Consider the following 17,456-nt stretch of genomic DNA (forward strand, 5'->3'; position numbering starts at 1 on the left):
TCATTTGAGGTGAATTCTCCCCCCCCTGTCTGTGCGGGATGTCTTGACATCCTCCCCTGTCTCCTTTTCAACTCTGGCCTTCCAATCCTTGAACTTCTCGAAACCCTGAGACTTTTTAGCCAAACAATATACCCAGGTCATTCTACTGAAATCATCCACAAAGAGAAGTGAGTACCTGGATCCTGCCCACGATGCTGTAGACATTGGACCACAAATGTCAGCATGAACCAACTCAAGTGGTTTGCTGGCCCTAAACGAGGCCTCTTGTGGGAACTTATCCCTGTGCTGCTTGCCTTCTAGACAAGCCCTACAGACATCATCCTTGCCTGTAATTGCTGGAAGTCCATCCACCATCTTCGACTTTGACATTTCAGCCAAGATTCCATAGCTGACATGACCGAAGCGCTCATGCCAAAGTTTGGACTTTCCGTTGTCTTCATGAACCAACATTGCACTGAGGCGGTACAGTCCGTACTCTTCAACTCCTTGAGCCACCATCTGTCCATTTCCTTTGGATGTCACGGTGACCTTGCCATCTTGAAAGAGAACTGCCATGTTGTTTTTGTCCATCTGACTTACAGACAGTAAATTCTTACAAAGGTTGCGTACATAAAGTACTCCAGAGATATCCTTCTCCTCACCCGTGGTTGTAATGAAAGGAATGCTACCAATGCCCTTCACAGGACACGTCCAGCTATCCCCGACAAAAACTTTGGAATCCGGGTGTGTACTTTCCATGGTTTTGAACCAAGTCCTTCTGTTGGACATGTGCTTGGAAGCACCGCTGTCAACATACCAACCCTCTTTACCTTCACTCACTGCATATGCTGAACAATGTTCACTGATTAAAAACAACTGTCCAGTCGTCATATTGGCAGAATCATTCTTAGGTTCTTCTTTGTCAGTGTCCTCACTCAATAGAGGAGGATTTCAGGTTGTTTTTTATGATGACAAGTGTGCAGTCAGAGACAAAGAAAATGACTATGCTTTAATGTTGTCTGGCACTTTGTATCGGGGTCTTTTTCAGCTTGATCTATATGACAAAAGATCCCATCTTGCATTATCAATTAGCACTCCCACTGCTGCAATGCCGAATGCAGAGTTATGGCATGCCAGGTATGGGCACATGAACTATGGCAGCTTAATGACACTTCAGAGGCATGATATGGTTGATGCATTGCCTCCTTTGGAGTCTCCTCCTCCTCATGCATGCGAAGGCTGCATTCTTGGCAAAATGCACAGACTTCCCTTCAAAAAGGATGGTGCAGTGAAAGCTACACGAAAATTACAGCTTATTCACAATGATGTCTGCGGTCCCATGAGGGCACCTGCTTTTGGGGGTTATCTCTATTTTGTCACCTTCATAGATGACTTTACCAACTACACTTGGGTCTATGGTCTCAAGGCAAAATCAGAAGTGTTTATGCATTTCAAACACTTTGTGGCTATGGTTGAGAATGAGACAGGACTCAAGGTGCAGACACTTCGACCAGATCGAGGGGGGGAGTATATGTCTCATGAATTTAAGACATTTTTGAAAGAAAAAGGCATCATGCATCAGCTTAAAGTGAGGCTTACACCTCAACAGAATGGCAAAGCTGAGCGAAAAAATCGCACCGCCATGGAAATGGATAGATGCATGCTCACAAGTAAGAAATTGCCTCACAGGTTTTGGCTCCTACAAAGGCTTTGAAGACAATCACTCCCTATGAGGCATGGCATGGGAGAAAGCTTTCAATGGACCATTTCAGAGTTTTTGGTTGTGTTGCATATGCCCATGTGCCTATGGAGTTCAAACACAAGTTGTCAGATAAGGCACTCGAATGCATTTTTGTGGGATATAGTTCACAAGGCAAAGGCTATCGTCTCTACAAACCTGCTACACGCAAGATTTTTGTTAGTAGAGATGTTATATTCTCTGAAAATTCTGCACATGCACGTGCTGAATTCCAGCCTCTTCAAATGATGTGTTTGAGGGCATGCTTCCTATAGCATTTGGTTCCCCCGCTGAAACTCAGAATTTACAGCAACCTCCACTAGATCCACACGTACAAATTCAGCCCCCAGCTGAATTAGTGCAACCTCAGGGTGTGGATGAAGTTGTCAGGCAAGAAATTCAAGAGATACACACAGCCAAAACAGTCCCGCATTGGTTGCTTCAGACTCTCAGGGAGAGTAAGCTTGAGGCTCCATTGCCTGGCAAGACTCGTAGTGCAATAAGGCACATGGGGGGGGCTCTTTCAATTGCATCAGCTTATGCAGGAACTCTTCTTGATGAGGAGGAGCCTGAGACATTTAAAGAAGCAAAGGATAATGTGCATTGGATGAATGCCATGCACGATGAATTGCAATCCATTCATAAAAATCAGACTTGGGATGTCGTGGATTTGCCACCAGGTAAGAATGCCATAGATACACATTGGGTTTTCAAAGTCAAAAGAAAGCCAGATGGGTCCATTGATGAGTACAAGGCAAGGCTGATTGCAAAAGGATATGCTCAGAAAAAGGGCATAAATTATGAGGAGACTTTTGCTCCTACATCCAGAATGACCAATATCAGGTCAGTTATAGCAATGGCTGCAAATTTTGAATGGAATGTTCATCAGTTGGACATTAAAACAGCTTTCCTTAATGGAGACTTGTTGGAAGAGGTTTATGTCAAACAACCTCCGGGCTTTGAAATTTCAGGAAATGCACATCAGGTATGCAAGCTGAATAAAGCTTTGTATGGGCTGAAACAAGCCCCGCGTGCATGGTATGCCAAAATTGATGCCTTTCTACCAGCAAGGGGCTGCACAATAGTCCGACTGAGAGCACCCTCTACATCAAGAAGGATGGGGGGGATATTTTGGTCATCATTCTTTATGTAGATGACATGTTGCTCACCGAATCAAATGAGGAAGTAATTGCAAATTTCAAAGTCCAATTAAAAGCTACATTTGATATGTCAAACTTGGGCCTCTTACATTTCTTTTTGGGGATCCAATTTATTCAAGAGAAACGTGGCATTGTTATGTCTCAGTCCAAGTATGTTCAAAAACTCTTGGACAGATTCAACATGCATGATTGCAAGCCTATGTCCACTCCCATGGAGCCGAAGCTGAAGCTTACAATGCATGATGCAGGTGAATCAATTGATGTCACACTCTATAGCCAGGCTGTTGGATGCCTCATTTATCTTTGCAATACATGACCTGATATTCAGTTTTCAGTTTCTCACGTGAGCAGGTATATGCACAGCCCAAAGATTATGCATTGGCAGGCTGTAAAACGCATCTTTCGTTACTTGCAAGGTACAAAGTCTTTTGGCTTGATGTTTCCCGGGGGGGTGACTTGCAGATGCATGTTTACAGTGACTCAGATTGGGCTGGAGACTATGATACTAGGCAGTCCACTAGTGGGAATTGTTTCTTTCTAGGACATGCTTGCATTTCTTGGTTGAGCAAAAAACAATCTACAGTGGCTGCCTCCTCATGTGAAGCTGAGTACAGGGCAGCTTTCACAACGACAATTGAATGTGTTTGGCTGCGTCGTTTGTTTGCTAATCTTCATCTTTCATTGGAGGGTCCTTCTTCGATTCTCACTGATAGTCAGAGTGCTATAGCAGTGGCAAAGAATCCTGTGTTTCATGCTCGCACGAAGCACATTGAGGTTCACTATCACTATGTCAGAGAGAAGTTGCATGCAGGAGAGATCAATATGATCTATGTGTCAACATATGACAATGTTGCAGACATCTTCACCAAAGCACTTCCACGTGAAAAGTTTGAGGCATTTCACAGTGCCCTGAACCTATCTCCTTTTGGTGATTGATCATTTCCTTGTACATGACATTGGCACTGCAGGGGGGTGTTAGAATTATTATTATATTCTAGCACTGAACAATGTGATGTAATAAGTAGGTTAGGGGCACTTTTCCCTCATTTGAGGTTTTCCCCCCTAACCACAATTAGTTCACTAACTACGGTTAGTGAAGGATAAGGTTTTGTCACTTAGACAAAACCTTTCCCTTTTGTTGTACTTCTTCGCTTCATCTATTGCAAGCAGTCGTTCAGCTCTCTTGCTCTCTCACTCTCTCTTTCTCACATTCACAACGCATCTTCTTGCTGCTCCCTTACTCACTCCCGCTCCCGGTGCTGCATTCTTGCTGTTTCCTTGCTTCCTAGACCTTGCACTCACATCCAGGAGGTCCCTACCTACATTGTTAATTCATCTAGGAGTTGCTTGGGCATGTTTTGAACTTGGCCAGACCTGCAACAGAGGCTCTACAGTAAAGAAGAAGTACTGGAAGATAGTTCACAGAAGCAATAAATTACGATGGATTTTTGTGCTATTGGTCCAACGTTTGCATGCACATCCAGTCATAAATCTTCTCTTTCATCTCCTAGCTTGATGATTTCCTGATACTTCTACTTCAGCCTCATGTTTCTACAATATCCATACCTGGGACAAGCCATGAGGTAAGTGTCCTTTGCAAATTCAGCTTTATCTGAAATTGTGATTCATTTACACGCTGTTTCTCACTTTCAGAATTCGTTTTCACCTATGGTCACTTTTGAACATGACTTCACATATTTCTAACCTACCCTGTTTAAATTCTAAGGACTCTAGTCATGTTTGTGTTGAAAGTATTGCTTCCTAAGGATTTCCTAACCAGAATTTCTATCACTAATTATTTCTAATTTGAACTCTATGCGTTTCAGAATTTTAGAGATAGGTTGGTGCCCCTACAGTAGTCAGTCCTGATATTGTGCTGACTGAGGAACTTTGGGTTTTCCTTCACCCATTATCTCCGGGGGCTACCAGTGGTTACTTTCTATTATTTTCAGTAATTTTCCTCTACTTTGGGTTCTCATCTCCCATGTTCTTTCATTGGGGAAATCATTGTATACACTGACAATATATACTCGAGTTCCAGGACTTCTAGGTGGCCTTTAGTTTTAACCGAGGATCTGCATTGCTATTACAATTAATAGCTGATAAACAAATATGTACCTTTGTACGACTAGAATGTATCCAAACGTACAAATTTAGAAATTTTCATTGTTCTAATGAAATATGCCTAGGATCAGCCCAGATATAGGGTGCACCTCATTCACATATATCTAGATACATTAAGATGGGTAGAAGACTGCTCCTGCTGCTTGTGTGAAGGCTGCTCCAGAGAATGAGTAATGAGGGCCATAGGCCCTTCAAGGGGCTGCAAAAAACCGACCGGGAAGACCTAATCTGGCCGACCAGGTCTGCCATAAATGCCCCTTTGGGGCTCTCTTTTCCAAGACCTTTGGCCCGTACTTCTAGGGCTTTAGCCCTCCTTTCAAGGCAGGGTTCTAGCCCCCTCTGTCTGCCTATATAAGGCTTGGATGGCTGGCTCCAACCAGCCAAACCAGCCGCTCCATGTGGCCAACACTCCTGCTGGTTCAACCTCGCCATTCCATGTGCAGGCCCTCTATCCCGCCACCTGTGCGCCTCTTTTAGGGGCCTGTTCCAGTCCGTACACGCACACTTGCTGCGCCTCTGCCAGGCTGTTGTGCTGCCCATGTGGCAGCCCTTTTAGCCATCTTTTCTTTCCTGTGAGGTATTGCCCATGGGGCAACCCCCTCTCCAAGCTTTCCCTCTGGGTACATGCCCTAGGTCTCCCTCCCCCACGCTCTCCTCATATGGGGGGGGGGCTTACAGATGGGGAGGTGACCTTTCCAACAACATACAAATCCACACACCCACAGCATCCATTTATACAAAGGTCTTCGTATTGAGTTTCTGTTGGCACTCCGGAGGTGAAGAGAAGACTCAACCGTGACAAAGGCTAGCATTAGAGAAGGCTAATCAAAAAGTAATCCACATTCTCCTCATTCATGCTACAATGCTTGTGCTGATTATATGATCTCATATTAGGGTAACACACCAGGATGAAAACTTCACAAGGTGAAATTTGCATGTCCGCTAATATGGCAAGAGCATATAAATAGATGAATCCAAGAACATGCCCAAACTCATCCTCTAAAAGCAAAACACAATGTGCAGTTTCAATCCAATGATAGTCCCTCGCAAGGTTGAAACCATAAACTCCATCACGCATAGCAAGGACTAGCTAGTATGACATCCCCACTGACGTCATCGGTGCCCAACAATGGTTGTATACCATGGTATAAACATATGTCTCACACATACAAATCCACACACCCACACATACTTGAGCATCCATTTATACTCTGGAGGTGAAGAGCTGACTCAACACCCCATCGGATGCCGGAGTCTTCTCTTTGTGTTTTCTCTACCCTATCCTTCGTGTGAAATTTGAATGATATGTTTATCATTGTTAATTTCTAAGTAATAACTATTTGAAATTCTAAGTTCGTTGAGTAATTTAACCGAAAATTATGCTTTCGCATAAGTAAGACTTGGAAAATTCCCTCTCTGGGCTAGTAGTCGCCATTTTTCCAATTCGTCGTCATCATCTTCTAATTAATCCTACGCAAAGTATCCTTACTACCCACAATAGAAGCATTTTGGCTCCAACCATCTTAGACTCCTCACCATCTGAAGAATCCATGTTATCGATTACTCCTATCCATTGCTAGATGCTTCTTCATCATGCATCTTTGCTCAAGCCATCCATCACCATAGCCCCTTGAAAGGCAAGCCACTCTGACCCCTCTCCAATTGTCACGCAGTTAAACAAATAATATAAAGATCTTTAGAATCATAGTCAACAAATCATGGCCATAGCATGTGTGTCCACTTTTATGCCAACTACTGCTAAGAGATCCTTAACTACCTTCATCTCAATAAGATAACCATGCATTGATTCCTTTTCATCTTTAAATGCTATAATCCTACATAGGCATTGCTTGCATGCAAAGTAATGGGTAAGAGATGAAAAGGGAAAAATCTGCACACAATCCATGACCATGCTTAACATATGAAATAACAACTTCAAGCACCAAATAGAGTAATTGCTATGTTCCATCGCCATAGATTTGCACCCCCAAAATCTTCGTAGAGTCAATAGTAGCAATCTAGCTCATGTCCCTAGCTGACGCAGCCATATTTTACCCTTGTATTTCAAGGCATACCAACCTTAGATATGCCTCAATTACAGCCTTTCAGCCCTCCAAGCTATGTGGCAGCCAACATTGCTGCACAAATGGCCGCCCATCCATGGCTCAATCGTAAGTCTACATCCGGTTGCATGTGATGCCTAATGGCACAAGCATCAACCCCTTGCCTATCCTAAGACAAACCCAAGTGTCAAGTCCCGATGTACTCATATCAAGACTCAATGTGGGGAATTGATCCTTGACCTCTAGGCTCTGACATGTGCTCACTTGATCAAAAAACTACATATATGTTCTGTAATGGCACTCTGAGTCTATTCTCGTCAAGTCCACATAACATAAAGGTGGACGAAGGAGACCCTTGACACCATAGTGATATACAAGATTGCCGAAAGATGGCCAACAATACGACCCGTACATAAGCATTCTCCTCCAGAATGAGAGGAATAAGTATGCATGAGTCAAACATAGTTCGCGAGATTAATATACCTTTGTTAGACTAGAATAAGTCCAATCATACAAATTTATATTTTTTGTTGTTCTAAAGACCAAAAATCTACACAGAAGAATTTTAGCTGTTGGGGCTTCTATACCCACGTAAGATAAATCAATGTAGTTGAACAGAATTGATCACCACTTGGATGAAAATTCAAAGAATTTGCATGTCCACTAAGGTGATAGAAAAATATACCTTTGTAAGACTAGAATAAGTCCAATCATACAAATTTATTTTTTTTGTTATTCTAAAGACCAAAAATCTACACATAAGAATTTTTGCGAGATTAAGTCTAAGAAAAAAATAGCTCTCGTTTCAATATTGCATGGATGCTCCAAGTACACATCCACCTAGATAGGAGAGGAACACATCATCAATGCACACTCCTTATGGCTCAATGACCTCCTCATCTTGGGTTGAGCTTTCCACTCTACTACACTTACTTTCTATTGATATCATTTATCCGGATCCTTGTTTCAGAGATCCAAATGTCAAAGTCATGCTTAGCTTTAGTTTAAACAACAAAAACTATGCAAAGTCCACATACAAGAGAGGAACCAAAAGAAAGTAATTTTTGACTCGTGGGCACCACCCCGTATCAGAGATGAACGACAGTATTTTTCATTATCATGATGGTTAGCTTGCAATTCAACCAAGATACCAGATACTAGACTAGAATCCACAAACTCTAGAAGTGTAATAAGGACCAAACTAGACCCAGCTAGGAAGGGTTAGGACTAATTGGGCTGGGCCTACAATGGCTGCTAAAACACAGTTGTTAAGGAGACTATATAAGCGCACCTCACTCCCATCGTACTTCCAATTTTGACATGGGACTCTACTCCTATTCTACTAAGGTGCCTCATGCTTCCTACATTCAACTCTCTCTCTCTCTCTCTCTCTCTCTCTCTCTCTCTCTACTTTTGCCCCTTCCATTCTACACTTGTATCAAAGCAACACTATTGGCACCAAACCTCACCTTCCTTCATTCAACACCATTCCTCTTTTCATTTCTCAACCCATCTTCTTTTTTTCCATACGAGCATTCTAACCTACGTACATGGGTGAAGACAAGTCAAGCTCAAGGATACTTTCCAAAAGGTCCATCCAACGTTCTCAAGGCATTCTCGATAGCTTTAAGAGCAATAAGAAAATGTAGTTCATTTGTGAAATCGATTATACATGCATTGATTGTTCACAAACTATGTCCTCAAACAATTCCGTTGCATCCTCCAACCTAGATGTACATAACACACGTCTTGAATACTCTTAGAACGTCTACACCACATAGAAAGCTTGCTCCCACCTTATGATTCTTACGCTTATGTGCAGTACGAGAACGCCATGGAATACATGAACAATTGTCATCAAGCCTCCACCTATCCCTATGGCAAGCTGTTGGTCTGTCCGCTTTTGTGACTGAAGTTGTTTACATTAATTCAATGCCGTTGCCATCTTTATAAAAAGGGTTCCAGCTTCCTGATCGCTTGAGCGATTAATGTCACACGACCTGTCTACTTATTTTGGTTCCTATTTAATGAGCTCACTCTACACAAGAATGAACAAGCATATCTAATGTTGCTGTGAAGAGTTCATGAAGCTTTCCATGTGTCTCGAGATGACGCCGCACAAACTCACCTTCTTTGAAACATATATAGTATATGTTCAGTCCTTTAGAGAAACTAGATTTCGAAAGATTCTAAGGTGAATAGCACGTGCGAGACGGTGTGTTCCCAGCAATCGACGGACGGATGATTAATTTGTTTGCATTTTGAAGGTGAGAGCATGGCTGTCATAGTTAAGTAACTGTACTGTCACTTCCACTTGTCTTCAAAAGATCGAATCGTACTCCCGGTGAGACAGTTATATGGTATTGATGGAGAAGGCTGCGACTTCCAAAAAACTTGCGCCTGCAGTCTAAGAGAATCCACAAAATTCGCAACAAAATATGGACGAGCTCGACATCTGCCCTGCTTAGGCTTCTCGAGCTGTGCTGAACGAACCACAGCAAAAAAGAACAGACGACTAGAGCTGGTGCTGGAAGAGAGAGAGAGAGAGAGACGCTGAAGTAGGAGAGAGAGAGAAAGAGAGAGAGAGAGAAGTACAGAGTAAATACCGAATTTTATGAGAAATCTGAGATGGAAAGCGGAGAGAGAGAGCTTACGGCGATGAGCTTGAAGAGGTTAGCCTCCTTGGGAGGGAGCGAGGTACCCATGGTGGAGCAGAAAGGGCGAGGGGGGGGGAGCGAAGAGGCAAAAAGGAGCGACCTACGCTTTAGGGCAGCAAGAGGAGCAGGTGCCCCATAAAATCCCAAAAGCCCAAGATGCAGGAATTAGAATACACGTTTTACAGTGTGTGTGATAGGGCTTCTAAGAAGACGACCACCAAAGCCCTTACCCTCACCATGGTTGTTCACTAGTATGAGAAACCATGGGTCAATTTCTCAAGTTCAGCTAGCACTACAAAATTCACAGCCCCATGACAGCCCTGCAATTGTAAGTCCTCCAAGCTGTTGTAATGCGCACCCAGTCGTGTGAAAGTCAACATGCTTTGGCTGATGACAATGCTTCAGCATGCCCAGAATCACCACATTTGTGGCTGCTGGGTTGAAGCTGCAATGCTAGCCCAGCATCCTCACCCAAGCCTGGCCTTCCATAAGGCTGCAATACTATCTTGCTAGTGGTGCTAAGTCAACACCACTAGCCTACATTGGGGAGGTGCTCTAAGTCATGCCTTAGGGTCTTTACAAACCACCCAACAAGTGTCCATGGTATGGGCACTTAAGAAAATGGGATGGGTGAGTTCTCATGGCTAGGCCTTTACAGACACACCACCCACCCAAAGGTGATAAAAATCCATTAATGTGCGATAAATTGGTATGGCGGGAAAGCATATGAGTGTCTATTTTAATGGAGGTAGACTTTGGGCTTGACTTGGCAGGCAGGAGGAATCCATGCATTACACCCGATCGGGCAGTGTGTAAAGCATTCATCACCCACCATTTCATTTATTCGTTGTCATTGGTTTAAATTCTTGATCATGGCAAGCACCTACTCAACGTGTAAACGCCCTTATTTGCCAAAGATGACAATAGAGTGACTCTTGCTACTATCACAACCTTTAAAGAGACTTCGAAATATGTCATGAGCCTCTTGTCCACCATCCTACCTGTATAGTACATGATTCACCTTGTGGCAAGCCCAATGCATCCACATGAGATTGGGTGAGGGTTAGCGACTTTCTCACAAAGTGGGGAATACATATTATCCACTTCTTGTGAATATTATGGGTTGTCAACAAGTCATTGCTTGCAGCACAAGCATACAAAGCACACAATCATTTACCTACTACGAATCGAGTGCCATGCATGTTTCCTTGGTGATGGTTTAAGGGGATATTTAGGTTTGGGTTTGCTTGCACTATCATAGCCATAATGATCTCCTATTGAAAGGCCTTTGTTATGGGATAGCAACTTGATCATTTATTTTAGTCATTTTGGTATAGTTATTGTATTTTCTATGGCCTTGATCTCACACAAAAACCTTTTAAAATGTAATCTTTGCTACAAGAAGAGAGAGACGTGAGTGTGCCCATCAAGGACTTTGTTTGTAAGGTGTCTCAGAGTAGCAATGTTTTCAAGTGAGTTAATGGGGTTGCAGTCTTGTTTACAAATGTTATTAAGCTATTGACTATGAAAAGAGTGAAATGGCAGAGGAAGAAACATGTCGCTTAGGCAAGCAGACCATCATATTTCATTGTAACATTATGTTGTACTTGCGCCGACATAAAATATGTGCACATTTGGCTCATTCGTGAGGATTCATGATGAAAGAAGAATACGTTTGACAAACAACGATTTCACTTTTCTATGTAGATTGCCAAACACATCAAAGTACTAAGTTTGAACTTGATTGGCTTGGATTGGGTAGTGAGCTACATTCAACTTGTTTATGAGAGAAAAGTCTCTTAGCACTTGAAATTGCTTTTAGCTTTGTGTTTACAAGCTAAAGGAAAGTTTTATGCAATGTTTTTTTTTTTGGAGTAGAAGAAAAGTTTGTTATATTATGAGGCTCTCTTCCTTTGAGATCCACAAGTAATAGATTCTCTCTGATGACACGGTTCATCTCTCAGTAGGTGGGTAGAATGGATGGAGCCTCAAGGCTATACTAACATAGTGGCAGTCTCTCCAGCTGCAATCCCAAGCATGTAGACCGTTTGCATATTTGAGCGTACTAGCTCAAGGATAGCCATGGCAATCTGCATTGTCTAGATGTCATGGTACCAAAGTCACGGACTCTATGGAGATAAGTGACCACGCTAGAAGATTGCATCAGCCTATAGAGGGGCAGCCCCAAATCTGTTAGTACAATATTATATGGGACAGATGGATTGCTGCGGATCATCTAAGCAAAAAGCAAAACATGAAGTCTCTCTATGCAGGGGAGGATTACCAAAAAACAAGCAAAGAAAGAGCTAGGTTTTTCATCCATTGTTCAAAATAGGTAGCCCCATCAATAGGTGAAATGTAGAGGTTGAACCAAAAGGTAGAAGGGAGGCTGCTATAGAGGTTATATCAAATGTGGTTGAGAACCAAGAAATTTTGAGGATGCTGAAGACAATGAGAATTGGTGGATGAAGGGCACGTAGGTAGAAATTTGATTCCATCACGGAGAACAATTCATGGGAATTGGTGGATTTGTCCATAGGGGAAGAAGGTTATTGGGACAACGTGGGAATACAATATTAAAAGAAGAGCTCCCTGATACCATTGATAGGTATAAGGAAAAGGCTGGTTGCCAAGGGCTATCCTCATCTAAAGGGGATAGATTATGATTAAACCGGTGCCATCGTGCTTGGACATTTTCAGGTGACACCCGAAAAATGTCTTCTTGGCCTACCAAAAAATAGGACAAATGCTACTTCAAGAGAGACCAGTGCAACAAATTTTGTTAGTTCAACTTGATGAGTTCACTACATGATATAGAAGAACCAAGGTTTGAGAATGCTCAAGACAAGAGAATTGGATGAGGGCCATGTAGGTAGGATTGGATTCTATCATGAAGAACATACATGAGTACTAGTGGATTTGCCCATAGGGAAAGAAAGCTATTGGGACAAATCGGGTGTACAAGATTAAAAGAAGAGCTAATGGTATCATTGACAACAAGTACAAGGCAAGGTTGGTTGCCAAGTGCTCGTTCTCCGCATAAGGGAATAGATTGTGTGATGAAACCAATGCCATCTTGCTTGGACATTTTTAGGTGACCCCCTTGAAATGGGTTTCCTAGCCTAACCACACAATAGGACAAGGGATGGTTTAAGAGAGACAGGTGCTACAAACTTTGTTGATTCAGCTTGGATGAGTTCAATTTTTTATACAAAAGACCCAGTAAGTTTGAGGATGCTCAAGACAAATGAGAATTGGATGAGGGATACATTGATATGAAGAGAAAGTGTTGCTTTGAGCTATGCACATTACGATAAGGATATATTTCTCTAATTATGAAGTATGAGTTCAGTTGAACAAAGTATTTTAGTAGAATGCTTATGCTTTCTTATATTCACTTTGATTCTTTTTTTGGTTTCACTCTTTTATCTAAGCTCCCTAAAACTATCCAAGCATGCTACTTTATGCATTAAACATTGTGTTCTATTGAGGAGTATTTTTTGAAATATGACGACTAGTTATACTCTAATCTGAGAAGCCTATTTGTTGATGGAAATACATGGACTGATTATATGATACAAAACATGGTATTATAGTAGAATATAACTCTTACATTGTTGCACGATATTTCTCTAAGCTAAGCACATTGTGGTAATAATATACTTATGTACTTAAAAGACATAAGTTGCTTTTGGTTTAGGCCTATAAGAATTTCAGGTGCAATGAACATATGGGAGCACCTATATGAGATTGCTAGATAATAGAAGTGATAGGTACTTAAGTGCATGATTGATAACTGACAAATATCAAGGTGGTTTTGCATACGTCTATTGAAGCTTATGTCTTTGATTGATGGAATAGGACTTGTCTTTGATATATGTCTAGAGGTTTGTGATGTATTAAGTTTCGAGTTGCTACAAAACAGATTGGCTTAAATTGTTGAGGAATCACAAGAAATAGCAAATGATAGATGGACTACAAAATGTGAAGCAAGAAATACAGTAACAAAAATAATATATGCTTCAACACTGAGTCTATTCTTGACTCTCTCTCTCTCTCTCTCTCTCTCTCTCTCTCTCTCTCTCACTCTCTCTCTCTCACACACACACACACATCCTATTCCTTTCCCCCTTTCCATTCACTTTACCCTATTTCCTCCCCCCTTGTCCCCCATTGTTAATTTTCCTATTTAATACCCCCTCTGCCTTTCTTACCTTAGTTTTTCCCTTTATTTCTCTCTATCTTTTCTTACTTTTCCCTCCCTAATCCTTTCTATTTCTTTATATATTTTCTCTAATTTTTCTCCTTTTTCTAAGCACCCCCCCCCTCCTCCTCCCTCTTAATTTTTTCCTTTATCAAACCCTAACTACCCCCCCTAACAAAACTCGACTCCCTATCTCAACCGAGGTCTAGACAACTTGACCCCCAAAACTCTCCCGCGATTTATGTTTGGGTTCCCGACCCTTGATCTCACCCTCATGGTTTGCTTCCCTCCCCCAACCCTCCAAATCCCCTATGGGAAACCCCCCCAACCCCCTAGATGTGCTAGTTCCTCAACTGGCGCATCGCTTTCTCTTCTGTCTCCATCGCTCGACCCCTTGGCGATTCATTGACCCCAACTACTCTAGCTATTTATACTCCTGCCTCCTTTTACTACCTTACCTACTCTCTATTGCTAGGCTCTAGCCCTCTACTCACGCCTGCTGCATTAGCTACTCACCTCTCACTATTGTGCACACTTCGCCTCTACTTGTGTTCCGTGCCTGCTCCCACGTTCTGTGCTGCTCAATACACACCGCCTCATGCCCATCTTACTCAACGCTTTGGACGTTACTCCTTTCCACTCCTCGGAGCTTGAAAGCTATGAAGTCGTCTCTGGGCGCCGCCACACTATTAGAAACTATTGATACGGTTTCGCTCCCTGCATGTTTCTTCAGAACCGTGGATTCTCAGGTTCAATCTTTTCTTTAAACATCCTTACTAGACTATAACCTCCCCTCCCCCTTCTTTCCCGATCCTCCTCCCTTTCTTTTCTCCCACATTCACTTATTCAACCCCCTCTCCCACCCCCCTCTTAGCTCTAATTTTATACTTTAAAATAATACACCCTTGTCCCTTCCTTTCACCCCTTCCCTTTGTACTATATAATTTCATAATGTTTAGTTCGTCACTAAATTGACTCTAACTTTATTCCCCCCACCCCCCCTCCTTCTCTATATATTTATTTCATTTTCCCTACCTCCTTTTCCCCTCCCCCTTTTTTTAATTTAATAATTCCCCTTTCTTTCCTTTAAGATAAACCTCTCTTTTTCTCTTTCCCTTTATATTTTACCGTTATATCTCCTTCCCCCCCTTTTTTTGAAAAAAATGTTCTTCTTCCCCCCTTGCCCTCCCCCCACCGTCTCTCTCTTTCTACTTCATTACATTGTAATTCCCCCTTCTCTGTCTATATTTATTTGTCCCCCCCCCCTTTTTTTGTATTTATATCCATTGATTCCTTTTTTCCTCCCCCTTCTCTCTATATATGTACTTCCTTTTTTCCTTTTTTTTCCCTCTCCACTTTCCTTTAAAACTCACCTTCGAATTCGACCCTTCTCGATATATATGAATGTTCTTTCCTTCCCCCTTGTCTTTAGATTTATCTCCCCTTATCCTTTTTTATTATTATAAATTTATGTCTTAAAATTTTTCAATTACCCTCCTTTCTTTAAAGTTTCCATGTTCAAAATAGTTCTCTTCATAACCTTTTTATACACATCTATGTGCTTATTATCTCTCTTACTAATCTTAGTGTGATTAAATGATCACATCCTTTCTTTATTATTCCCCATTTCCCCCCCTAATGGTTACTTCAATTAACTTTACACTCGCAAGTTCTCACTAAGCTTGATTAGTCTGAGGCTAAGTGTTAATTTTATTTTGATCCTGATAACAAGGGAGGGGTATTTATGACACATGTCTTCCCAGCTTAAGTTAAAGCTAGTTCTTACTGTTTTTCTTATTGGATGGTGGTAGGTAGGTAGATTCCCCTCTTCAATAAAAATGATGCTGCCAACGACTTATCAAAGCTCGACTTCTCACATTTCCTTTTTTCTTTAAAAAATGTTCACCCTCTAGTGATGCTACTTCATTCATAGTGCATTTTCTATTTATTTTGTCATTAAACATTTCTCATTCCTACTTTTAATTGTCTACTCTTTACTATGGAAAGGGGTGTTATAATGTCTTCTACACACACATGCTTTTCCGTGCAACTTTGGATGGTTGCACATAGGACTTTTAAGTCATCAAGGCCTTTCTTTGGCTTTTTTACTTCCTGATCTAACTTGGTTCTCCTTTTTTCCCTTTTTCCTTTCAGAAACATTCTTGGGATGCATGGCTTCAATCAAAGTCCCTCAACAACCCACTTCTTGCTCCTTCTCTTGCCTCTTAAGGGGTACTCTCCTATTTCTAGGTTTTTGAGTTCTTTTCTTTTGTTAGGACTCATGATCTCAATGCCCTTACAAAAAACTCCCCCTTACTCATCAAAACCATCTCCTTCAATGATTGGGTTAAACTTTTGAAATTCCCCCACACTGAAACAGACGGCGCTCTTGCAAGACTTCAAAGAGTCGCTTCTAATCTTGCCGCAATTGACCTTAGTGAACTACTGCTCTTAATGAGTATCACTCCATTATCCCCGGCCTCACCAATGACATACTCATCCTCAACGGTGCTTTCCCCCTCCACAACCTTGTTGGCCTTGCCCCTCCCTCCTCAACCCCTCGATGGCAAAGAACTTAAGAACTTCACTTCATGTGTACAACTTCTCCCTTCCAGACACATCGAGATGAAGGTTCCCTTGCTTGATCACAAAATCTGGTGCCTTGATAATCTTAGCTTCCTTGCTCCTTTCTCCATTCAGTCTCTTGCCTTCATTTGTAACCTCTCTCCCAAAGAGGTGGAGCAATGCAAAAATGACGCCTACCATGGTCATCTCAGCATCTGAATTCCAATTACTTCCTCAACATTCTCTTCTTTCTAAAAACTGTTGATCATTCCAAGTGTGGTCTCACTAAGGAAATCTTTTTTTGCTCCAAAGGCTCCACTCGGCAGGACTCTGGCTTTTCAAACAAAGATGATAATTACTATGTCAAAAACTATTGGAACGTTTTTTGTCCTTACATTAAATGTACCTGCCTTATCAAGAAGACCAATCTCTCTTGCACCCCTTTGATTTTGCAAATTTCTCCTTCTGGTTCACCTGAGGTATGCACTACTAGTCTTCTCAATAATGGTTTAGTTTATTTACACTTGTCTCCAAATCAAAAGAACTTGAAATACTTTCATGTTCTTTAAATCTCATAGGACTCTCCTGCATCTTTCTTAACACTCACATCTCTCTTTCCCCCCCTTTTCTTGGGAAAATTTTTTCTACATTTGATTGGAAGAAAAATTCCTCAACTTTCCCATTGTCTCCCGCCATAGCAACCAACCTTTTTCCTCCTCTTACAAAGTCTGCCTAACCTTCATTCTCCCTATCTGATGAATTTGAAGCCTTTTTTCATATCTCATTACTTATTGACATTTGTAAAGACAACGGCTTCCTCCCCCATAGAATCATGAAAATTATTCATGACTACATTGCCTCAAACTCCTTTCCACATCTTAAATTAAACTTAGACACACTTCTTTCCCTTTTTGGGTAGACAGTAGGTCTTCACACTTTGTGATGACCTACTATCACACTTTGTGT

At 41.7% G+C, this 17,456-nt stretch overlaps 1 protein-coding gene across 2 annotated transcripts in view; it reads right to left on the reverse strand.

Annotated features, from left to right (window-relative positions):
- Positions 1-9,885, reverse strand: part of EMB2753 (tetratricopeptide repeat (TPR)-containing protein) — a 54,037-nt gene extending 44,152 nt beyond the window's left edge. For both annotated transcript variants that reach the window (XM_087386879.1, XM_087386880.1), the window contains exon 1: positions 9,719-9,885. In XM_087386879.1, the coding sequence (XP_087243005.1) occupies positions 9,719-9,769 (51 nt within the window). In that variant the 5' untranslated portion in view covers positions 9,770-9,885. The remainder of the gene's footprint in view (positions 1-9,718) is intronic.
- Positions 9,886-17,456: the final 7,571 nt, after the last annotated feature.

This window comes from Dipteris shenzhenensis, chromosome 16 (genome assembly GCF_047967505.1).
Source record: "Dipteris shenzhenensis isolate YYH24624 ecotype China chromosome 16, Dip_SZ_1.0, whole genome shotgun sequence".
Classification (NCBI taxonomy): domain Eukaryota; kingdom Viridiplantae; phylum Streptophyta; class Polypodiopsida; order Gleicheniales; family Dipteridaceae; genus Dipteris; species Dipteris shenzhenensis.